Here is an 18,174-nt window from a genome sequence, read left to right as displayed (position 1 = left end):
TACAATAAAAAAGTCAGAATTGTTAGATGCTACTCAGGATTACAAGAGAAAAAGCCGATGTTGCAAGATGTTAACTCAGAATTATGGAAAAAAAAGTCAGAACTGCGAGATGTTAACTCAGGATTACAAGAAAAAATAATAATTGGAAGATGATAACTCCGAATTATGAAAAAAGACAGAATTGCGAGATGAAAGCTGTAAGACGTCGAGGTGAAACAAAGCCGCTGAACGCAGCGGTGCTTTTATTATGCCTCAGTCGTGCATACAGTATGTCGTGCATATGTGAGGAAAAAGCAGCGCTGTTTTATAATACTAGATACATTTGAAAGTTCTGTTATAATGCTACTCTGTGCGGTTGACACCGATCCATTAAAACACACAACATATCAAAAGGTCTTTGGCGTTTCCATATGTTTTCTACAAAACAAAACCAGAATTCGAGGGGTTATGATGTCATTGGCAGGCGACACAATGATACTATCGACACGGTCCATGTCACTAGTTAAAATTGCTTATTTATCTGTATTTAAACATTTGGGATAATGAAAGTACACAAGTCAGCCAAATATTTTACAATGTTAAGTGGTTTTTGGAAATGTAAAAAAAAAAGTCAGAATTGCGAGATTTTAATTTAGGATTTCGAGAAAAAAGTCTGAATTGTGTGATTTGTTTTTTTTTTAACTCAGAGTTATGAAAACAGTCAGAATTGTGAGATATAAACTCAGGATTAGAAAGATCAGAAAAAAACACCTACCCCTTCTAACCTCAACAGTACATTTTCATGTGTATTAGAAGTATAGGCATGACTGAGTCAAAGCTTTAAACACAGCATTGTGGGATTTATTTATTTTTCTTTTTGATGGAGAGAAGGGGGTGCATTCCACTGTGTTAAAAGCTTAATGTCACTCCCCAGACAAGCTTCAAACAAGGGTAATGTAGACAGAATTAAATGACTGTCTAATTAATTAGAAGAACGGAGGCTGGTAAGAAACAGCAGTGGCTTCTCATTAGACCGAGTTTGCGAGTCTCTGGAGAGTGCTGGTTTGGAATATTATCTGGTGCAAGCGACATTTCCCAGCAGGCTCTGGTTGCTGACACATGCACGCACTCAACCGCCCGTTGTTAGCGTGGTTGCTGTGTTTCCGCATCGTGTTCCCTGAAAAAACACAAGTGGAGAGGATCACAGAATAATTAAACACACCCACTTTGAAGTCTGTTTTCTCGCCTCGGGATGGAAATCTTTTTCAGGATTTGTTGTTGTTGTAGCTCTGACCCAGAACTTAATGGATGCGGCGCACGCCTGTTAAAGCGTGTAACGCCTACTTTGTGAGCATCAAACTCAACTCAACAAATATCTTGTACATCTCGCCTTCCCCCTGTATCTGGGCTAATCTCTTATCTGATAACAAGGTCTAGTCAAACTGTGAATCATTTGGACAAGAGCTTTCCAACCAAGTTTGATTCTTTTGATACATCCAAGCTGTTATTTGATTTATTTTTGTGAAGCGTTTGCTAATATAAGTAGTATATGCAGATGTAATTCAACTGTAATAAATTCACCCGAAACACAGCCTAGATTGTTAGTCCTTCATATCATTCACTCTCACTCACTCTTTGCTTTATTCCTTTGTCATGCCACAGTGTCACTTTGTGTACTGCAGCACTCTGTTTGTTTCATATTAGATAGAGCAGAGTTTTTATGTGTTTCTCTCTGTCTCTCTCTCTCTCTCTCTCTCTCTCTCTCTCTCTCTGTCTCTCTCTCTCTCTCTCTGCTCTTCCTCTTGCATGGCTGTGTCTTTGTCTTTGAAGTCTAGTGTCTGCTTTAATGAGCGTGTACTTCAGACTTGTTCAGCCCAAACCGCACCAGGTCCGCTGTTCTGAGGCCACTCCACTCTCTCTCTCTCTATCTCTCTCTCTCTCTCTCAGCATCCCTCCTTCCCTTTCTTTTCCTTTCCTTTTTCCTCTTTGTTTGTTCTTTTGTCAGGTCCTTTGTTTGTCTGTTATTATTTTTTTCCCTTTCTTCCTTATACCTTTCTTTTTCTTTCCCTTCCTTCTGTTTATTTTTTCCTTTTCTTTCTTTCTTTCTTTCTTTCTTCTTTCATTACCATTTTTTTCACCGTTCCTTCCTGCCGTCCATACTTTTCTTTTTATTTCTCACTAATTCCTTCCTTCTCTTTCTTTCTTTCATTTACTTCTATTTCCTTCCTTGTTCCTTCATTCCTTCCTTCCTTCCTTCCTTCATTCCTTCATTATTTCTGACTTTTATTCCTTCCTTTCTTTCCTTCCTTCTGTCATTCATTGCCTTCCTTCCTTCCTTCCTTCCTTCCTTCCTCTCATTATCAGTCTCTCTCTCTCTCTCTTTCTCTCTCTCTCTTCCTCACTCAATTGGGCTCAAAGCTCGTTCACCCCCGGCAGCTTGTCTTCTGTCTCCTGGGAGGTGATACTTGGTTTTGATCTATAAATCATCCTTGACTGTTCAGTCTTTAATTAATGACCCCCATCTGTCCTTGCTGGGTGAGCTTGAATTTTAAAATGCTGACACCCCAAACAAGCGTGCCTGATGCAAGAAGCCCCCGAGTAAAGCAAGCTATCAGGGCATGGAGAGTAAGCAGTCTTTCATAGACACCCTCACCTGTTCGGAGGTGCTTCCAGCCCATTTACCCAGCAGAGCAGGAGGGATAAAGCATGCAAGAGGCTGTAAACCAGTCGCCGGACAGAGCAGGGGCAATAATACTTGCGTCCATCAGTGGGCCAGACCAGTAAGGCTGTGTGTATGTGTGTGTGTTCATAGGCTTTTCAAGTGAGCCCTGCCAGAGTTTCTGAAGCGGTAATGGAGGCATCAAAGACAAGCGTCGCGGTGAGTCACCGGCTCCCTTTTACAATCTACGTACTGGATGTGTGCAAGACAGCATTTCAGGCCATAGACGGGGGGTGCGGGACGTGCAGGTGGACAGGGTCAGGCTGCATCACATATGCATGAATAGCCAACAACACAAAACAAGAGAACATAAAGGCTCTGTTCTCGCTTTTGTATGCTGATGTTGTTGTTCCCATCGTTTCTGCATGCTTTTCAGTCCGCTCGGGCTTCTTTTTTGTTTCCTCTCATGTCATTAAAATCAGCTGTTCATCTCAGCACCATGTTCATATCTTTCTCTCCTGTCTCCCGCTGTGCGGGTCATCACTTCGTACAGCTGCTCATGTAGCATGATGGGACGGCTCTCTTTACGTTGTCGCTACGATTTCCCTCTTTATCTTTCAAACTTGTATTTTAGTGAAGCATGTCGACTCTTTTAACTAATTACGCATTTCTCTGGCTCTCCCAATTGTGATCCAGTGAAATGCAACATCCTCATATATATTTTGTATGTAGTGTTAAACTCCCTTACTCAATAAAATAGGACAGTACATCATCCCTTTTACATGAGCTACAAAATGTAAGCGGTTTGTCTCACAGTGACCTAAACTAACAATTTCTGACCTTAAACCATTTATTAAACTTTAATTTAGTTTGTGCAAAGTGTACACTAGAGCTCATGAATTAGGACACCCTCCCCCCAGTGTTAAAGTCTCAGCCCAGCGCACACAGTTTCTCGTTAGTGACGATTAGTGGTTGTGATGTGGAACTAATTTGCTGTTAGTTGCTTGTTTTGAATCTAATCCGTCTTTGTGGGATCTCTGTGGACTCTGTATCATTTATCCATGCGCACCTACACTAACATTATCATCCGCAGTGTTTTTCTTTAATTCATGAAAAAAAACAAAAAACAGATCAGGATCAGTGGGAAAAATAGTCTGCTGCCCTCAAATAAGTCAATAAGTTAAAATACGTTTTAGTCCCTTGAAAGCAGATGTATTATGTGATAGTTTTAAATTCCAAATGTAGCCGTCTTTGTTTTGGAGTGTATTTATATTGAAGGGGGAAGTTCAACCAAAAATAATTGTTCCAAACCTATATGTTGTTGTTTTAATCATTTTAATGGCACAAAATTCATATATTCTAATTGGGTTGTTCACTTCCATTGATTTATTTGATCAAAACAAATATATCATTACAGTTGAAAACAGTTGTTTTCTATTTTAGTTTATTTTCAAATGTAATTGTGATGCCATTCATTACTTAAGACTTCATTGTGACATTATCCTTCAAAAATCATTCTAATATGCTGATTTGGTGTCCCCCGAAAAATCTGTATTGTGACTTTTGTTTTGTTTTAGTTTTGTGTTTATAATATCTTGATGGGATGAATGGAAAAAAGCTTGTCTATGTCAGGCAGAATAAGAGTGATTAATTCTGTCTAAATGCCATGTCTCTGCCATTCCAACAGCAGACCTTGGAGAATAACTTAACCAATCTGGTGAAGAGGAACAGTGAGCTAGAGAACCAGATGGCCAAACTCATCCAGATTTGTCAACAGGTGGAGGTGAGTCCGAGCAAATGTATCATTATATTCTTCATCGTCAAACTTCCTCATAATATACTTTCAAATCCATGTTCAGATGTTTTCCTCAAACAAATTAGGTTGCATTCAATGTCTGTTGCCCCTTTTGAGCTACAAATGTTTGTTAGAGTTTCAAGGCTGTTCCAGGGATGCAATTAAAAAATGTAAAGAATAATGTATATTTGATATTTCTAGTTTGCATATAATTGTTGCAGTTATATTGATATGTGCATGAATGTTTTTAGACCTTTGTGCCTTCCTCAAGTGCCAATGAAGGTGTTTTTTGTTTTTGTTTTTTTTTAGGCATGTAAGCTGCCTATAAGCTGTATAGGCAGCTTTTGCATGGCTTGTATTGGCTCGAGTTCTACATTGACATTCATTTTCTGCTGAACCAAAGGCTAGAAAAGCCTCCACGAGTGTATCAATAAGAATGCAGATTGGTAAATGCTGTTCTTGTGAATAAAAGAGACTAGCACAGCTTGGTAGTGATGTGACATATTTATGCACACACGGTAAACAGTCCTTTTGAAAGTCCGTTAGTAGCCTTTTATCTTTAAATCAGAGCTTATTAAAGGCACGACAAACAAGTCTCCAGGGATATATTTAGGCCTTTGCATAATGTCACCTTGAACATCGGCTGAGCGAGTTGTGGTTACTCCAAATATGACTCAAGATCAGCACTAAGACATCAGGCACAAGGGAAATACACATGCGAGCATCCTTTTTAATGACTCTGTCAGGATGGTTGTCCTTGCTGTTTGAGGGAAAAAAGCAGGTGACAAGGCATTGTTACTTCATTAGCTGAATCCGTCTTGTTGAACCCTGAGGGGATTACATGCGTAGCACGTCTTTAACCTCAGCTGAACTGCACATAGAAAACTTCTGCATACCACCAGCTGCTCTGAGCACTCTATGAATGTAGCTCACTCCTCAGCTGAGAGAGTCAGTGTGGTGAAGGCCATTCATTTTAAAGCATTTAAAAACAGCTTTCTGCAGTAAATCCCCAGCTACATATATTATATTGAGTTGAACACCCTCAAGGTGATTTAAAATGGTTAAACCAATCCAAAATAAATAAATACATTTTTAACTGCATTCCATTCCATTTTCTCCTTCATTATTAAAATCTAGATCAATTATTCAAATCGGAAATGTGTAAGAATGTTCACTGAACAGCTTGTCAGTCACCGAACGCCTCTTTACGGTCAGGCCCTCTATGTCATGTTTATTTGAAAGCCACAGTAAATTATTGAGGACCAGATGCATGAGGTGTGATAATGATAAGTAAGCCAGATTTCAGGGACACTTAATTACAATTGCAAATTGCAAATTAATTGTCTTCGAGATTAAATGCTGAAGGTTTGACCCAAAAACTTTGGTCCTCCACTGTAAGCACAAAACTGTCAAGAACGAAAAATGTGCATCAGGTTTTATCCTCAAGCAGCCAGTTAGATGACAGTATTTTGATTTTCATACTTGTAATCATGATAAAGTGCATTTATGTGCTTGAAGTAAGGTGGGAGGGTCAGTAGAAGTTCAGACCTGTCATCCCTGTTAAAAGAGTGAATCAAAAAAACAAACAAAATAATAGAATGGTTTAAGTAAATAAAACAAAAATACAGATTTCACATTTCTGATTTGGAGATTAGAACAAAAATTAGGAATTTAACCAAACATTAAAAATGTTATTTATTAACCGTTGTTTCAGTCCAGTGTAATGCCATTTTATTGTATTTGTATTTTATTTGTTCTGTTCTGTTTTGTTTTGTTTTGTTTTTTCGCCATTGACTTATATTAAATGAAAAAAAATAATAATAATTAAACATTATTCAAAATATCTTCTTTTGTGTTTACGGGAGAAAGAAGTCAGGCAAGTGAGGAATTGTTAATGGCTCTCTTTAAACCCTCTGTATTGTTGGTCTTCTTGGTCTTGGTCTGGTATTGTGTCCATTGTATGTTCATTTATGTGGCCCAATTTAGACTCAAAAAGGGGAATAATCTAAATTTTCTTCTGTGGTACTTACTATTATGCCTCGGATGTTATCGCTAGAACATAAATGTGCTCTAAAGACCAGTTTACAGAGGACTTTGGGGTGCTTTCAGCCTGTCAATCATTTTTCAGGCCAGCACATGTATGGGAGTAAGGCTGGATTAGTCTGGGGTTTGATGTGGTTCATTCAAGTTAAGCAGCGGTTATTAGTTGTTATTGTGTCTTTCACACTTAGATGTTAAAACGAGTGTAAAACTTGAACTCATACCATTAATATTCTCTTTCCTCCGTACTATATAGCTGGGTATGAGCCATTAACATGTTTGTCAACGATTGCATCATCTGGAATGCATCACTTTCTATTTTAAGGGTCCCATTTGCAAATATTTGATAAATGTCTAAAAGCAGATTCACACCCTCTATAGTGAAATATCTGCTTGAATATCATGCTAACATTCGACAATGAATGAATGCAATGTATTGCAGATGCAAACTCTTCACAAATGGCATCTTCCAGATGAAAATACACATCAAAAAGATCCTTCGGCATTCGTGTAGCTTCAGAAGAACATCTGCAGCGATGTTTACAGGGGTCTTTGTAAGCGTTATGTGAAAAATAGTGTCCATAGCAAAGTTTTCACTAGATTCAATTAGACAAAAGTGTCACTACTAACAGTGGAGGAAATGTCCTGAGAGAACCCATGTATAAATAACTCACAAGTGCATGAACTTTGCACTTTCAGTTGGGAATTTCCATTTTTACCTTTGGTGATTTGAGGCCTGGAGTCCATCACTCCCTTCTTTGACATTCCAGGTTCGCTCTCTGGGCCACTGTGGGTTATTAGCCCTGCGTGCAAAGGGCTGCTTTGTTGTGTTGCTGTTCCACCGAGTGGACATGTGTGCAGCAATGTGGTGAGGGCTGCCATGCTGTGATGCATATGCCTCTCCCTCATCCATTTTTAACAGGGCCACTTGGACTCTTCAGCAATGAGGCAGGCCCCATAGGAGCGTCTTGTACAGCCGTGCTCTTAGAGCACTCAGACCTGCCCCATCTGTCAGCATACGGGCAAGATACACAGTAATCAGAGCTGCCACAAAAAACAGACTTCTGTTCAGTGGCATCTGTTCAACAGCACTTAGATTGTTTATGTACCCAAAGCGAACCACTGGAGCTCATTAACAACCTTTTTATAGCTTCCAGTGTCTTTCCCGCCCTGTGGATTAGCAGATTAAAGATGTGGCAATATGAAGAGCTAAAGGTCAGGAACTGATGAGCCTTGTCAATAATGAGTCTCTCGCAGTCATTACATGCAGCGCACACTAGCATATGGGCTTAATCTGAAAAATAAATTGCTAATTTTTTGAGTCTGTTTCTATTAAATGTGCAATATATAAATAGATTTTTTATTTATATAGTTTATATTACTAGTTCTGGTAGAATTATACATGATAAAAACATATTAGTATTAGTATTTAGTCTTCTAACTATCACAATTCACTTTCATTGGTTCACTCAACACTGCATAGCACATTGCGTGGGGTGGAGTTTAGGCATTTGAGGCCAGCACGCCCTGTTAGTGTTCCTTCCTGGGACTTGTCTATCATTATTTTTTTCAAACTTACAATTTATATTATATAATATAATTCTTTAATATATTTTAAAATATATACTATAATAATACTAAGTTTATGCAGTATTATATACTTGAATACAATATAATGCTATATATATATATATATATATATATATATATATATATATATATATATATATATATATATATATATATATATATATATATATATATATATATTAGGGCCAGGACTTGATTAAAAAATTTAATCTAATTAATTAGAGGCTTTGTAATTAATTAATCGAAATTAATCGCATTTTAATCGCATATAAATATTTGACCTGAGAACAGTGAGAAGTAATTTTTTTCACATGGATTTATAGTATACCATTGAATAATGACTGAATACATAAGCTTAAGCAACAAAATATTGTTTATTTTTGTTCAACCAAGTCTAGCAGACCAGTGCAATTCAGGAAGCTTATAGGTGCTGGAACCTTCTGTAAAGTGTTTTTTTTTTTTTTTTTTTTTTTTTTTAAGTAAAACACAATACTGTCAATTACATTCAGAACACTGGAAACACTGACTATTAGAAAACATCTCTCTGTTGCTTCAGAGGCCATAACATACTAAGTCCAACTCTCAATAACCTTGGCCAAAACAATAAAGAGTTCAACATAAACTGTTGCACCAACAAAATAATACATAGTTCAACATAAAGTGTAAAGTCCACGCTAGCTGCTATATGTTTTGCATTGAGGTGATCCTTGAGGCTCGATGTGCTGCAGTGATATCCGAACGCTAGATGGTGCTTCTGTATAATCGGTCCGCCGAAACTCATCCAGTGAGAAACGTTCCGCGGTGCAAAAATAAGTTATTAAAAATGCGGGAATTTTTTTTTGTGTAATTAATTAATCTCAATTAACGCGTTAAAGTCCCGGCCCTAATATATATATATAAAATTTAAATTTAATGCCATTCAACATTACAGTATAACTGAGAGCTATCAATTTTTACATTTAGTAGACTTTAAAAGTTAACAATTTAACTTCAAAAATCTTCACTTAAACCCATTACAATAAATGTAATATTTAATGTGACTATAGTTGAATATAGTATAATTGAATATCATTATTGATTTCCTCTTTTTTTCTTTGATTACCAGACATCACCGGAGTTGGGTTATTAAGTTATTTTGGTGGTTTTAAGAGCTGCTGCTGCTGCTGAAGATGATGCAGATCTGACACGCATAGTATTTTCTCACAAATCTTTAACTTTTCTGACCTTAACTTAAAGTCTGTACTAATGAGCTGACGAATTAAATCAGATATTAGTTGACGGAGTTTGAGGACAGCTTTAATCGACTTTTTGGAAATTTCATGACTTAACTGATGATAAATAACTACGACATTTCATAGTTGTAGTTTCATTTGCACTTTAATCTGAAATTATACTGCACGCGCCACTGCATTTGTGCTTGCAATTTAAGAGCTCGCGCTATGAGAAGAGTATAACGGCTGACAAGACAGGAAAATTAATTTTTACTGACACATGGCCTGACATCATCTCATCTGACCGCAGTTCACTGTGGTTCTTCTACTGAAGGTCCCTCCTCACCTGCAACTTTTCTGACTAGCACCTGGTGCTGAGGTGAAGTTGGAGTGCATGTCTGAAAAGTATCCCATTTGATGTGGTCGTAAAGACGGTCTGCATCTAGTTTTGTAAATGCAATTCTGGGGGTGGTCAAACCTAGCTCTGCCCCTGCGTCAGTTGCATTAAATATATATATATATATATATATATATATATATATATATATATATATATATATATATATATATATATATATATATATAATTTTATATAAAATTTTCTAAATTTTACTGGACAGTGGCCCTCCAGAAGCCAGATTGTTTACCTCTGATCTAGAATGTTCAATATCCATCTAAGGAGATAAATTTAAATTAATGCATTTAGCAGCGACTTACATTGCATTCAAGCTAACAATATTTTCCTAACATGTGTTCCCTTGGATTCAAACCCCAAACCTTGCGCTTGCTAATGAAATGCTCTACCACTTGAGCTACAGGAACATTATTGTAATATTTGTATACTGAAATTGTAACTGGTCTTCTTTCTTATATCTATTTTTCCTTTAGTATAGTGTATTACTATCCATTTTATCATATTAAGCTTTCTTTGTCCATATTTATGACTTTTTGAACCATCATAATACTTCAATACTATTTCTTTCTTTTTCTTATTTCAATCACTGGTTATTCCTTCGGGAAATGCAAGTCTAGTTTATTATATGCCCTGCGTCGCAAAGGCACTAAGTTTCATTGAAAATTGTCCCTATGGAGCAAGCTAGAAACTGCATAAACATTTCATTACTTTTATGTATTGTAAATGTAGTTTTGAATACCCTGACTTGCTCCTTTGAAACTATTTTGCAAACTTAGATTTTGGCACCTAAAAACTACAACATTTCAGTTACCAGCTTTAACTATAAAAAGTTTTTTATATAAAATCCATGTTTAACTCTTTTAAAGATTCAGCTGAGTGTTTGTAAGGGAGTGCAGACTAAATCACCTGTTCATGTTTTAAGTGTCCAATAAACATTAATCCAATCCAAACGGCCTATTGTGTGGACAAAACGTCTGTGCACAGCACCACATTTTAAAGGTGTCAGCATGAATCTGCCAAAGTGCCAAGTGAGTCAGCCTTCAGGGTCATTGCTGACTTAGGTTAGACCGGTAGGGTGTGGGCGCTACAGTAAAATAGGGTCACACATCACATTCATACCAACCCCAGAAGAGTTCTTTATAGTCCCTAGGAAAGCTATGGGAATGTATTTAATCCCTGGAAGGATGATGTGTTAAGAGGTGTAATTAGGAACAGATTAACAGCAGGGGTCATCCATCATTGCACTCGTCCACTGAGCCAAAGTGCTCTGAGATGGTGGTAGATAGTGAGAGAGAAGTTTGCTTTCCTAAAGACTTACCATTTATCAGTCCCTCCAGAAAAACGCGATTATGCGATCGCCTGATTCAATGCATAATCAGCCAAAAGCCGCATATTTATGCGGGGGTCGCATTTTTTCAAATACGCCGCACTTTGGCCGCATAAATTGCCGATTTCAGGAAGCAAAATATGCGGGGGTAGCATGATTTCATACTCCCTGTATTTTAGTTGCAAAAAAAGTCACATATATCTTAGCAGAAAGTTGAAAAATGTTGCGTTTACTTCACACAAGTAAATCGCCATTATTTCCCAATGTGAACCTTATGAAGTGACGTAAATTACGTGATGTGAACATCATCTGTGAAGCCCGCGTCATTCTCATCTGCCAACAAAAATAAGCGCAAAAGACCGCGCGAAGCAGTTACCCGGTGTGTTACATGCCATGGGGGGCAAATTATTTTGAGAGAGGGATGAGGATGAGGATGGCGAATGATAGGCCAGTGTTAGAGGCTACGAAGTTAGTTTTCCTTTTACAGTGAACTGTTGTAGTTTCATTCAGAAGTTGATGCACCTCTACAGTTGTAAGATTGCACTTTTTTGTTACAGAATAGTACCAAAACCTTACAGTTGTAAGTATATTAGTAGTATGTAAAATATTTTACGTTGCAGTAAGATGTTGCACTTTGCAATTCCTGTAAAACAGAATTTTTTTAAATATTTTATTTATTCATTTTTACAGAAGAGTTTGGATATTCCTTTTGTAAAGCTAGAGAACTTGTTTGACTCAATGTTTTGTAAGTTTGAGCCATGTGTTAATTAAGGTCTGAATTGAAATAAAACAGAATGAGAACTTAAATATTATGTGATTTAGTATGCTTGCTTATCATAGTAAGTCATAAGTAATGACTCTTTACGGTAAGGTAGTAGCCTAGTGAGAACAGGGTGTTGGGGGGATCACCTTTTTTTCTCTTTTTCATCAAACCGCAGTTTTTGTAAATTCCCGCAATTTCATTGCATAAAATTGCAATAATATGCCGCATATTCCATCGCATATTTTAAGAAAACCTGCCACAAAATCAAGGATTTTTTCCCGCAACGATCACAACAAAAATCCACGTTTTTCTAGAGGGACTGATTTATGTCTGCTGGCTCAATTTATTCTACTCTCTATGGTAGAAGTGGTAGGAGTGGTAGGATTGTGCTGAGCATTATAGGATTGACAGCAAATCATCAAAAAGATAATACATTTTCAACTTTGTGTAAAATGCCTGGTTAAACAAGTTTGCATTATTCAGATTATAATGATGCCTAAACCATAGAAATTGTTGTAATTTTAACTGTAAAAGACTGTGAAAATGCTACTTTAAAAACAGTTGATTGGTTAACAGTACGTTCTTTTATTCTTTATGGAATGAAAAATGGAAATAGATCTAAAATCACTGCTCTCCGTCTCAATTTTACAGTAAAATACTTCTCTGTAATTATCATACATTTATTGACTTTGCATTGAAAGCAATTATAGACCATGCTCAAGCCATATGGATTCACTGTTTATTTTATAGGCATTCACAAAAAAGGTTTAATCCTTAGGGTTTGTCTGATATTGAGCAGGATTCTTCTGTGTGAGTGGATACCGCTTGACAACAAAAGTTGCTTAGCCTGAAATTCAATTAAATATTGGGTTTGTGCTGTCCTTGGCTTCTGTGCTTTCTTAATGAGATTTAACCCTATTAAAGCAAGATGTACATTAATTGTCTATTTAAATTCATGAGTGTTAATGTGTGTGTGTGCTTGATTAACAGCTTAAGTGGATCAATGAGTGTGGTACAGGAATACAGAGGGTGATCTAAGGAACAAATGGACTTACAGTCTGAAATGTCTCTCCTTTCTGTAATGATATGGTCCACATCACTCCAGACAGGACACAATGTTGATATTCTCATGGATTTTGCATGAACTGAAGCAGAGAGGCTGGACTAACTTAGTTATCCCAGCAGACTGCTTAAGTGCTATTGTATTTTTTAGTTTTTTTTATTAAACTCTTTGCTCTTATCTGCAGGTGAACACAGCCATGCATGAAGCCAAGCTGGTAGAGGAGTGTGATGAATTGGTGGAGATAATTCGCCAGAGGAAACAGGTCATTGCTGTCAAGATCAAAGAGTCCAAGGTACAGTTTCTCTCTATTTTCACCACCGAGACGGATTAGGCGGCCCGAATTGTAATTTTAAATCAGACTTGTATCAAGCACTTGATACACATTTAGGAAAGTTTTCGATTTGCTTTTCAATTTTATAAACTATTTAAAGTTCAGAGTATAATATCAAGGTGGAAGTTAAAACTTTTTCGCTTCTTTCATTGTCACCTAAAAAGAATTTAATTTAATAATTGACTTACATTTACTTACCCCCAAGTCATCCAAGAGGGGGGGTGTGTGTGTGTGTGTGTGTGTGTGTGTGTGTGTGTGTGTGTGTGTGTGTGTGTCTGTCCGTCGGTCCATACAGTTACTTTATGTTCTACAGAAGAACAAAAGCTATAAAGGTTTGGAACAACATGGGAGTCAGTAAATACTGTATTGATTACAAACTTTTCATTTTTGGAGAACTGTTCCTTTAAGACACACAGATGGGAGAGAAATAGATTTTTAGAGCTCAGTCCTTCACTTATTTAGAGAAAGCTTTTTGAAGTTGATTCTTGACAATATGTCACATGACACACAAATACGGAGTTGGCATTTCTAACACATCTTTCAGATCATTTCGCTACCCCAGTTACTCCAGATAACAGGATGGAGCAAAAGCTGGGCAATCAAAGCATATTTTCCCTTTGTGAGATATAAATTCCCCTATTTAATCTGTTCTGAGCTAACTTTAAGGTTAAGCTGGTGCAGATGAGTAATAATGTGGCTGTGAGGATGTCAAATGTGGCTTTAGAGATTTCGTCAGGTCAAAGGGTTTGTAAGTGAGGGTGCAGTGAAGTATACATATAGCACTTGAACAAGATTGTTGAAAGCATAACAGGAAGCTTGGCTGGTTGAACTGAACTTTGGCCATGTAGCTTCGCCAAACACGGTACCAACTTGGTTATCTGAAGGAGATGTGGAAACAGGCAAGCCCTAGGCATGAAGAGGGCACGCAGCATCTTGCTCTGTCATACAGAAATAAAATTATTTCGCAAACCCATTACCTATAAGTAGCGGACCCCAATTTGAGAACCCCTACACTAGAGGATGCAGCGCGAGTTTCCTAGAGAGGAAACTGATCAGATCGCGTAATAGTGAATTTTATTGTGGATAAGGGGTGTTTTTGTTCTGTACTGTACTGCCAATAATGATAAAATATACCTATATTTAATATTTAATTAAATTAAATTATTTACATATATCTAATAAACTTTTTATTACAGTACCATTCAGAAGTACTGTTTCAGTATATTTCTTAAGCAGCAAATCAGCATATTATAAGGATTTCTGAAGGATAAAGAAGTGACACAGCTTTGCCATCACAGAAATAGAAAACACGTCATTTAAATAATGCAGTTTTTACTGTGTTCTTATTCAAATAAGTGTAGCCTAATTGAGCATAAGAGGTTTCTATCAAAAACAAAAAAAAATCATATTGATGCCAAAATTTTGAATGGCAGCATATGTATTTAAATTGTTATTTATTTTTAATGAGTAATAAATGTAACAACTTTGAATGTGACTTCAAATGTAAGCAGTTTACAGCAGTCAAGTAATGCAGCGACTTTTGCTTTGAACATGGACGATCCAGTCAGATTGTAGGATCCGAGCTGTCAGTTGTACAAAGAAAGATCATACATTGTTCCATGTTTTATATTTTGACACTCCTCAAACATTACCAGAACTGAAGAGTCAGATTTTCTGCTCCAGTTCATCTGTCGGAGCATTTTGTGTTTGAGAGTGAGTGTTCAGCACACAGGCTCTTTAACTTTGACAGCCTGAACTCACACTCTTATCAAGTGGGGATTTGAGCCCCGAGACAAGCCTGTGGTTCTCTGTTGTTGGGTGATGTGATGTGAAAGACTGAGACAAATGCAGTAATGTCCATCAGAAGTGTCTACATAAGGCCTTCAGTGATGTACTCTAACACAGCAGCTCCGAGTCGACATGCACAGCCTGCAACGTGAGATTATGTCTGGCCTTTTGCAAACATCAGTAATGCAGCTCCAGCACAAAGTGCCTGTATCTCTAGCATTAAGGAAGCTTTTGGGATCATAAACCCAGGCGCAAAGTGTCTGCAAGATTTGATCTGAGGCTTTGGCTGTTCAGGCTGATCTGGAATGATTTTCTGTTTATTTTTCTGAGGCGGTCTAATTTCTTTAATGCCATCCTGAAATTCTGAAACCTTTAAGCAGTAAACCGTCTGATCAAAGCAAATCATTTGAAGCTGTCTTTAAGAAATGGTGTCAGATTTAAATTTGATCTAATGCAATCCTCTACAAAACCAAGCAACATTTTTGTCTCCTTTCTTGTTTTATCTGAATGCTTCCAATCATTCCTTCCAGTCAGATGTCCCATTTCTCTATTGAACTACACTATGGCATAGGCTAGATCCTGCTTAAATGACTTACTGGCTTATTGAAGAAGCATAGCAAATGTCTCATTCCCTCGCAAAAGAAAAATAATGTGTACGCACATGAAACATGGGGTTATTTGAAGGAAAGCTCAATTCATAGAAAATCTGTGTTGAGGTATTGTGGGTGGTATGAGCAAAATCTTATTTCATGCTGTGAGTATTTTATATTAAGGTAACAGTATTTAAGATTGCTATTTTTTTTTCTTCTGTAAATTCGAACCAGTATGTCTGATATTTAAGCAGGAATGTAGTAATGCTTATTTTTTGTATAATCTCATTTTAATAATTTTTTTAATGCATTTAGGACACAGAGTCATTACATTATATATATATATATAATTAAAAAATTATACTTTTTATTTAGCAAGGAAGTATTAAACAAATCAAAAGTGACAGCAAAGACTAAAAAAAAATTCTGTTTAAAATAAATGTGATGCTTTTTAACTTTCTATTCATCAAAAAATCTTTTAAAAAAATACATCAGTTTTCACAAAATATTAAACTGCACGGCTGTTTTCAACATTGCTAATATAGGAAAATGTTTTCTGTGCATCAAACATTTCTTGTTAGCATCTCTGAGACTGTGTAATTGATTTGGCTCACAACTTATTTACTGACATCAAATTTAAAAGGCAAAGTTTTTAATGGCTCATGCTAATCCAGCATCTACAGTATATGAGTCTTTAAATGTGCTTTTTAACTTAACTGAAAATCTAAATCCGACACTTTGTTTCTCTGCTGTAATTACACAGAAAGCAAACAAAGCAAAGGGCTCATTTGGCTGTGATGAAGAACCAAGGGGTGATGAGTTTTTGAGAAAATGCTCCATTAGGGCGCATTGTTTTTCTTAACATCTTGAAGCATGTAAACATTTATCATATTAATAGCACAGAAAGTTTTTATAACAGTTCCATGCATACATCTCTCGTATAAAAATGTGAATATATTATAAAAGCCATGTATGTGGGTTAAGGTGATGAAGTTGAGGAAGCTGGCCCAGCAGATTGCGAACTGCAGACAGTGTCTGGAGCGCTCGAGTGCCCTCATCACACAGGCTGAGCACAGTCTGAAGGAGAACGACCACGCCCGCTTCCTCCAGACGGCCAGGAATGTGGCAGAGAGGTGAGATCACACACACACACACACACACCGTCACTGCCTCTGCCTGCACTTCTTGCCGCTGTCAGCGTGAATTCAACTTTAAACGACTCTCCACACTGCCACAGTAGTATTGTATATTGTTATTGAAACTTCATAATGTTTCACTTGAATATAAATTTAGTCAGGAATTATAGTTTGGAAAAAGTCTAACAAGTAAAATGTTTACATGTTATGTGAAATCTAGTACAAGTATATAAATAAATAAAAAGAGACTTAGTCATGCTAATGATCTCTGCTGAATAAAGCGCTTCATTCTTTTATTCTGAGGAAATCCAAATCTCAAAGCCTGAGGTAATCCACATCACATCGTTTTTAGGTGAATTATGTCTTATTCCTCTCATCGCGAAGCAAACAGTAAAATAAAAAAAAAACTTAAAGAACAGTCTGGCTGCATTGTCTTCTGTTGTGTGGGTGTACTCAAGCCGCGCGCTTCAGTTTGAAATATTAAAATCTGAATAGAGCGTTCAGCGCAGGGGCGTGGTCACATTAGAAGATAATGAAGGGAGACATGAAAAACAGACATCACGTTGTTTTCATATGGATTACTTTATCACAGAATATTTGTTTTCGGCAGCACTTTAAAAGTAGACATGTTAAGCATTCCATATATATCTCTCTAATGTCTCTTCGTTGAGTATTCTCTGAGTTACAGTTCATTTTAATGACATATTTGTAAATGAAGATCTGCGCAGACAAAGGCTGCAGATAGCACACCTAGTTTGTTATCTTTATTTTATAAATGCACAAAGCTTTGTTGTTATTATGTCTGTACACAAAAAAGTAGACGCTTTCCAGATTCGATTGATGTATTGCTCTTATCTGTACGATCTAAACTGAAAGTGTAATTTAAGTTTTTTTCGGGGTTATCAGGAGAAAATGCCTCATAACGTGTACTGTATATGCGTTAATCGTCTACAAAGGGTTAATGTGCATCGCTGGCAAATATTTTTGCATTGGTGACACAATGACCAAGCTGTGACTTTTCTGGTGCTATTATAAGCCTGTATTGGCAAGCAATTAATGTAAACACAGTCAGTTTGTCTTATGTAAATGTAAACTGAATGGATCTGTGTGTTTACTTGAAAACGTTTATATAAAAACAATGTTTTAAATAAAATAATTTTATCATTTTATATAAATATTTTATATATTTTTATTTTAAAAAAATCTACTCACTGCTTTAATTGTATTTCTTTCTTTATTATTGATTTTTTTACCTAAAAACTTCTACCTAAAATTGTGTTTTATGAATTAAATAACAATTTAATAAATAATTATATGTAAAACTATTTTATATTTTTATTTTAAAAAATTACTGACTGTTTACTTAAAAACTTCTAAATTCTAAAAACAATGTTTACTTAATTAAATAACAATTTAATAAATAATTATATATAATATTATATGTTTAAATGCTTTATATATTTGTATAAATATAATACTAAATACAC

At 36.4% G+C, this 18,174-nt stretch overlaps 1 protein-coding gene across 5 annotated transcripts in view; it reads left to right on the top strand.

Annotated features, from left to right (window-relative positions):
- The window catches only part of LOC128027306 (probable E3 ubiquitin-protein ligase MID2), a 79,792-nt gene that overhangs the window by 43,403 nt on the left and 18,215 nt on the right, over positions 1-18,174 (top strand). For 2 of the 5 annotated variants that reach the window (XM_052614769.1, XM_052614770.1), the window contains exons 3-6: positions 2,792-2,857; positions 4,326-4,421; positions 13,027-13,134; positions 16,536-16,684. In XM_052614769.1, the coding sequence (XP_052470729.1) occupies positions 2,792-2,857; positions 4,326-4,421; positions 13,027-13,134; positions 16,536-16,684 (419 nt within the window). The remainder of the gene's footprint in view (positions 1-2,791; positions 2,858-4,325; positions 4,422-13,026; positions 13,135-16,535; positions 16,685-18,174) is intronic. The other 3 variants (XM_052614772.1, XM_052614774.1, XM_052614771.1) reach the window with 2 other exon arrangements.

Source organism: Carassius gibelio, chromosome A14 (assembly GCF_023724105.1).
Source record: "Carassius gibelio isolate Cgi1373 ecotype wild population from Czech Republic chromosome A14, carGib1.2-hapl.c, whole genome shotgun sequence".
NCBI lineage: Eukaryota > Metazoa > Chordata > Actinopteri > Cypriniformes > Cyprinidae > Carassius > Carassius gibelio.
This window is presented reverse-complemented; position numbering and strand designations above follow the sequence as displayed.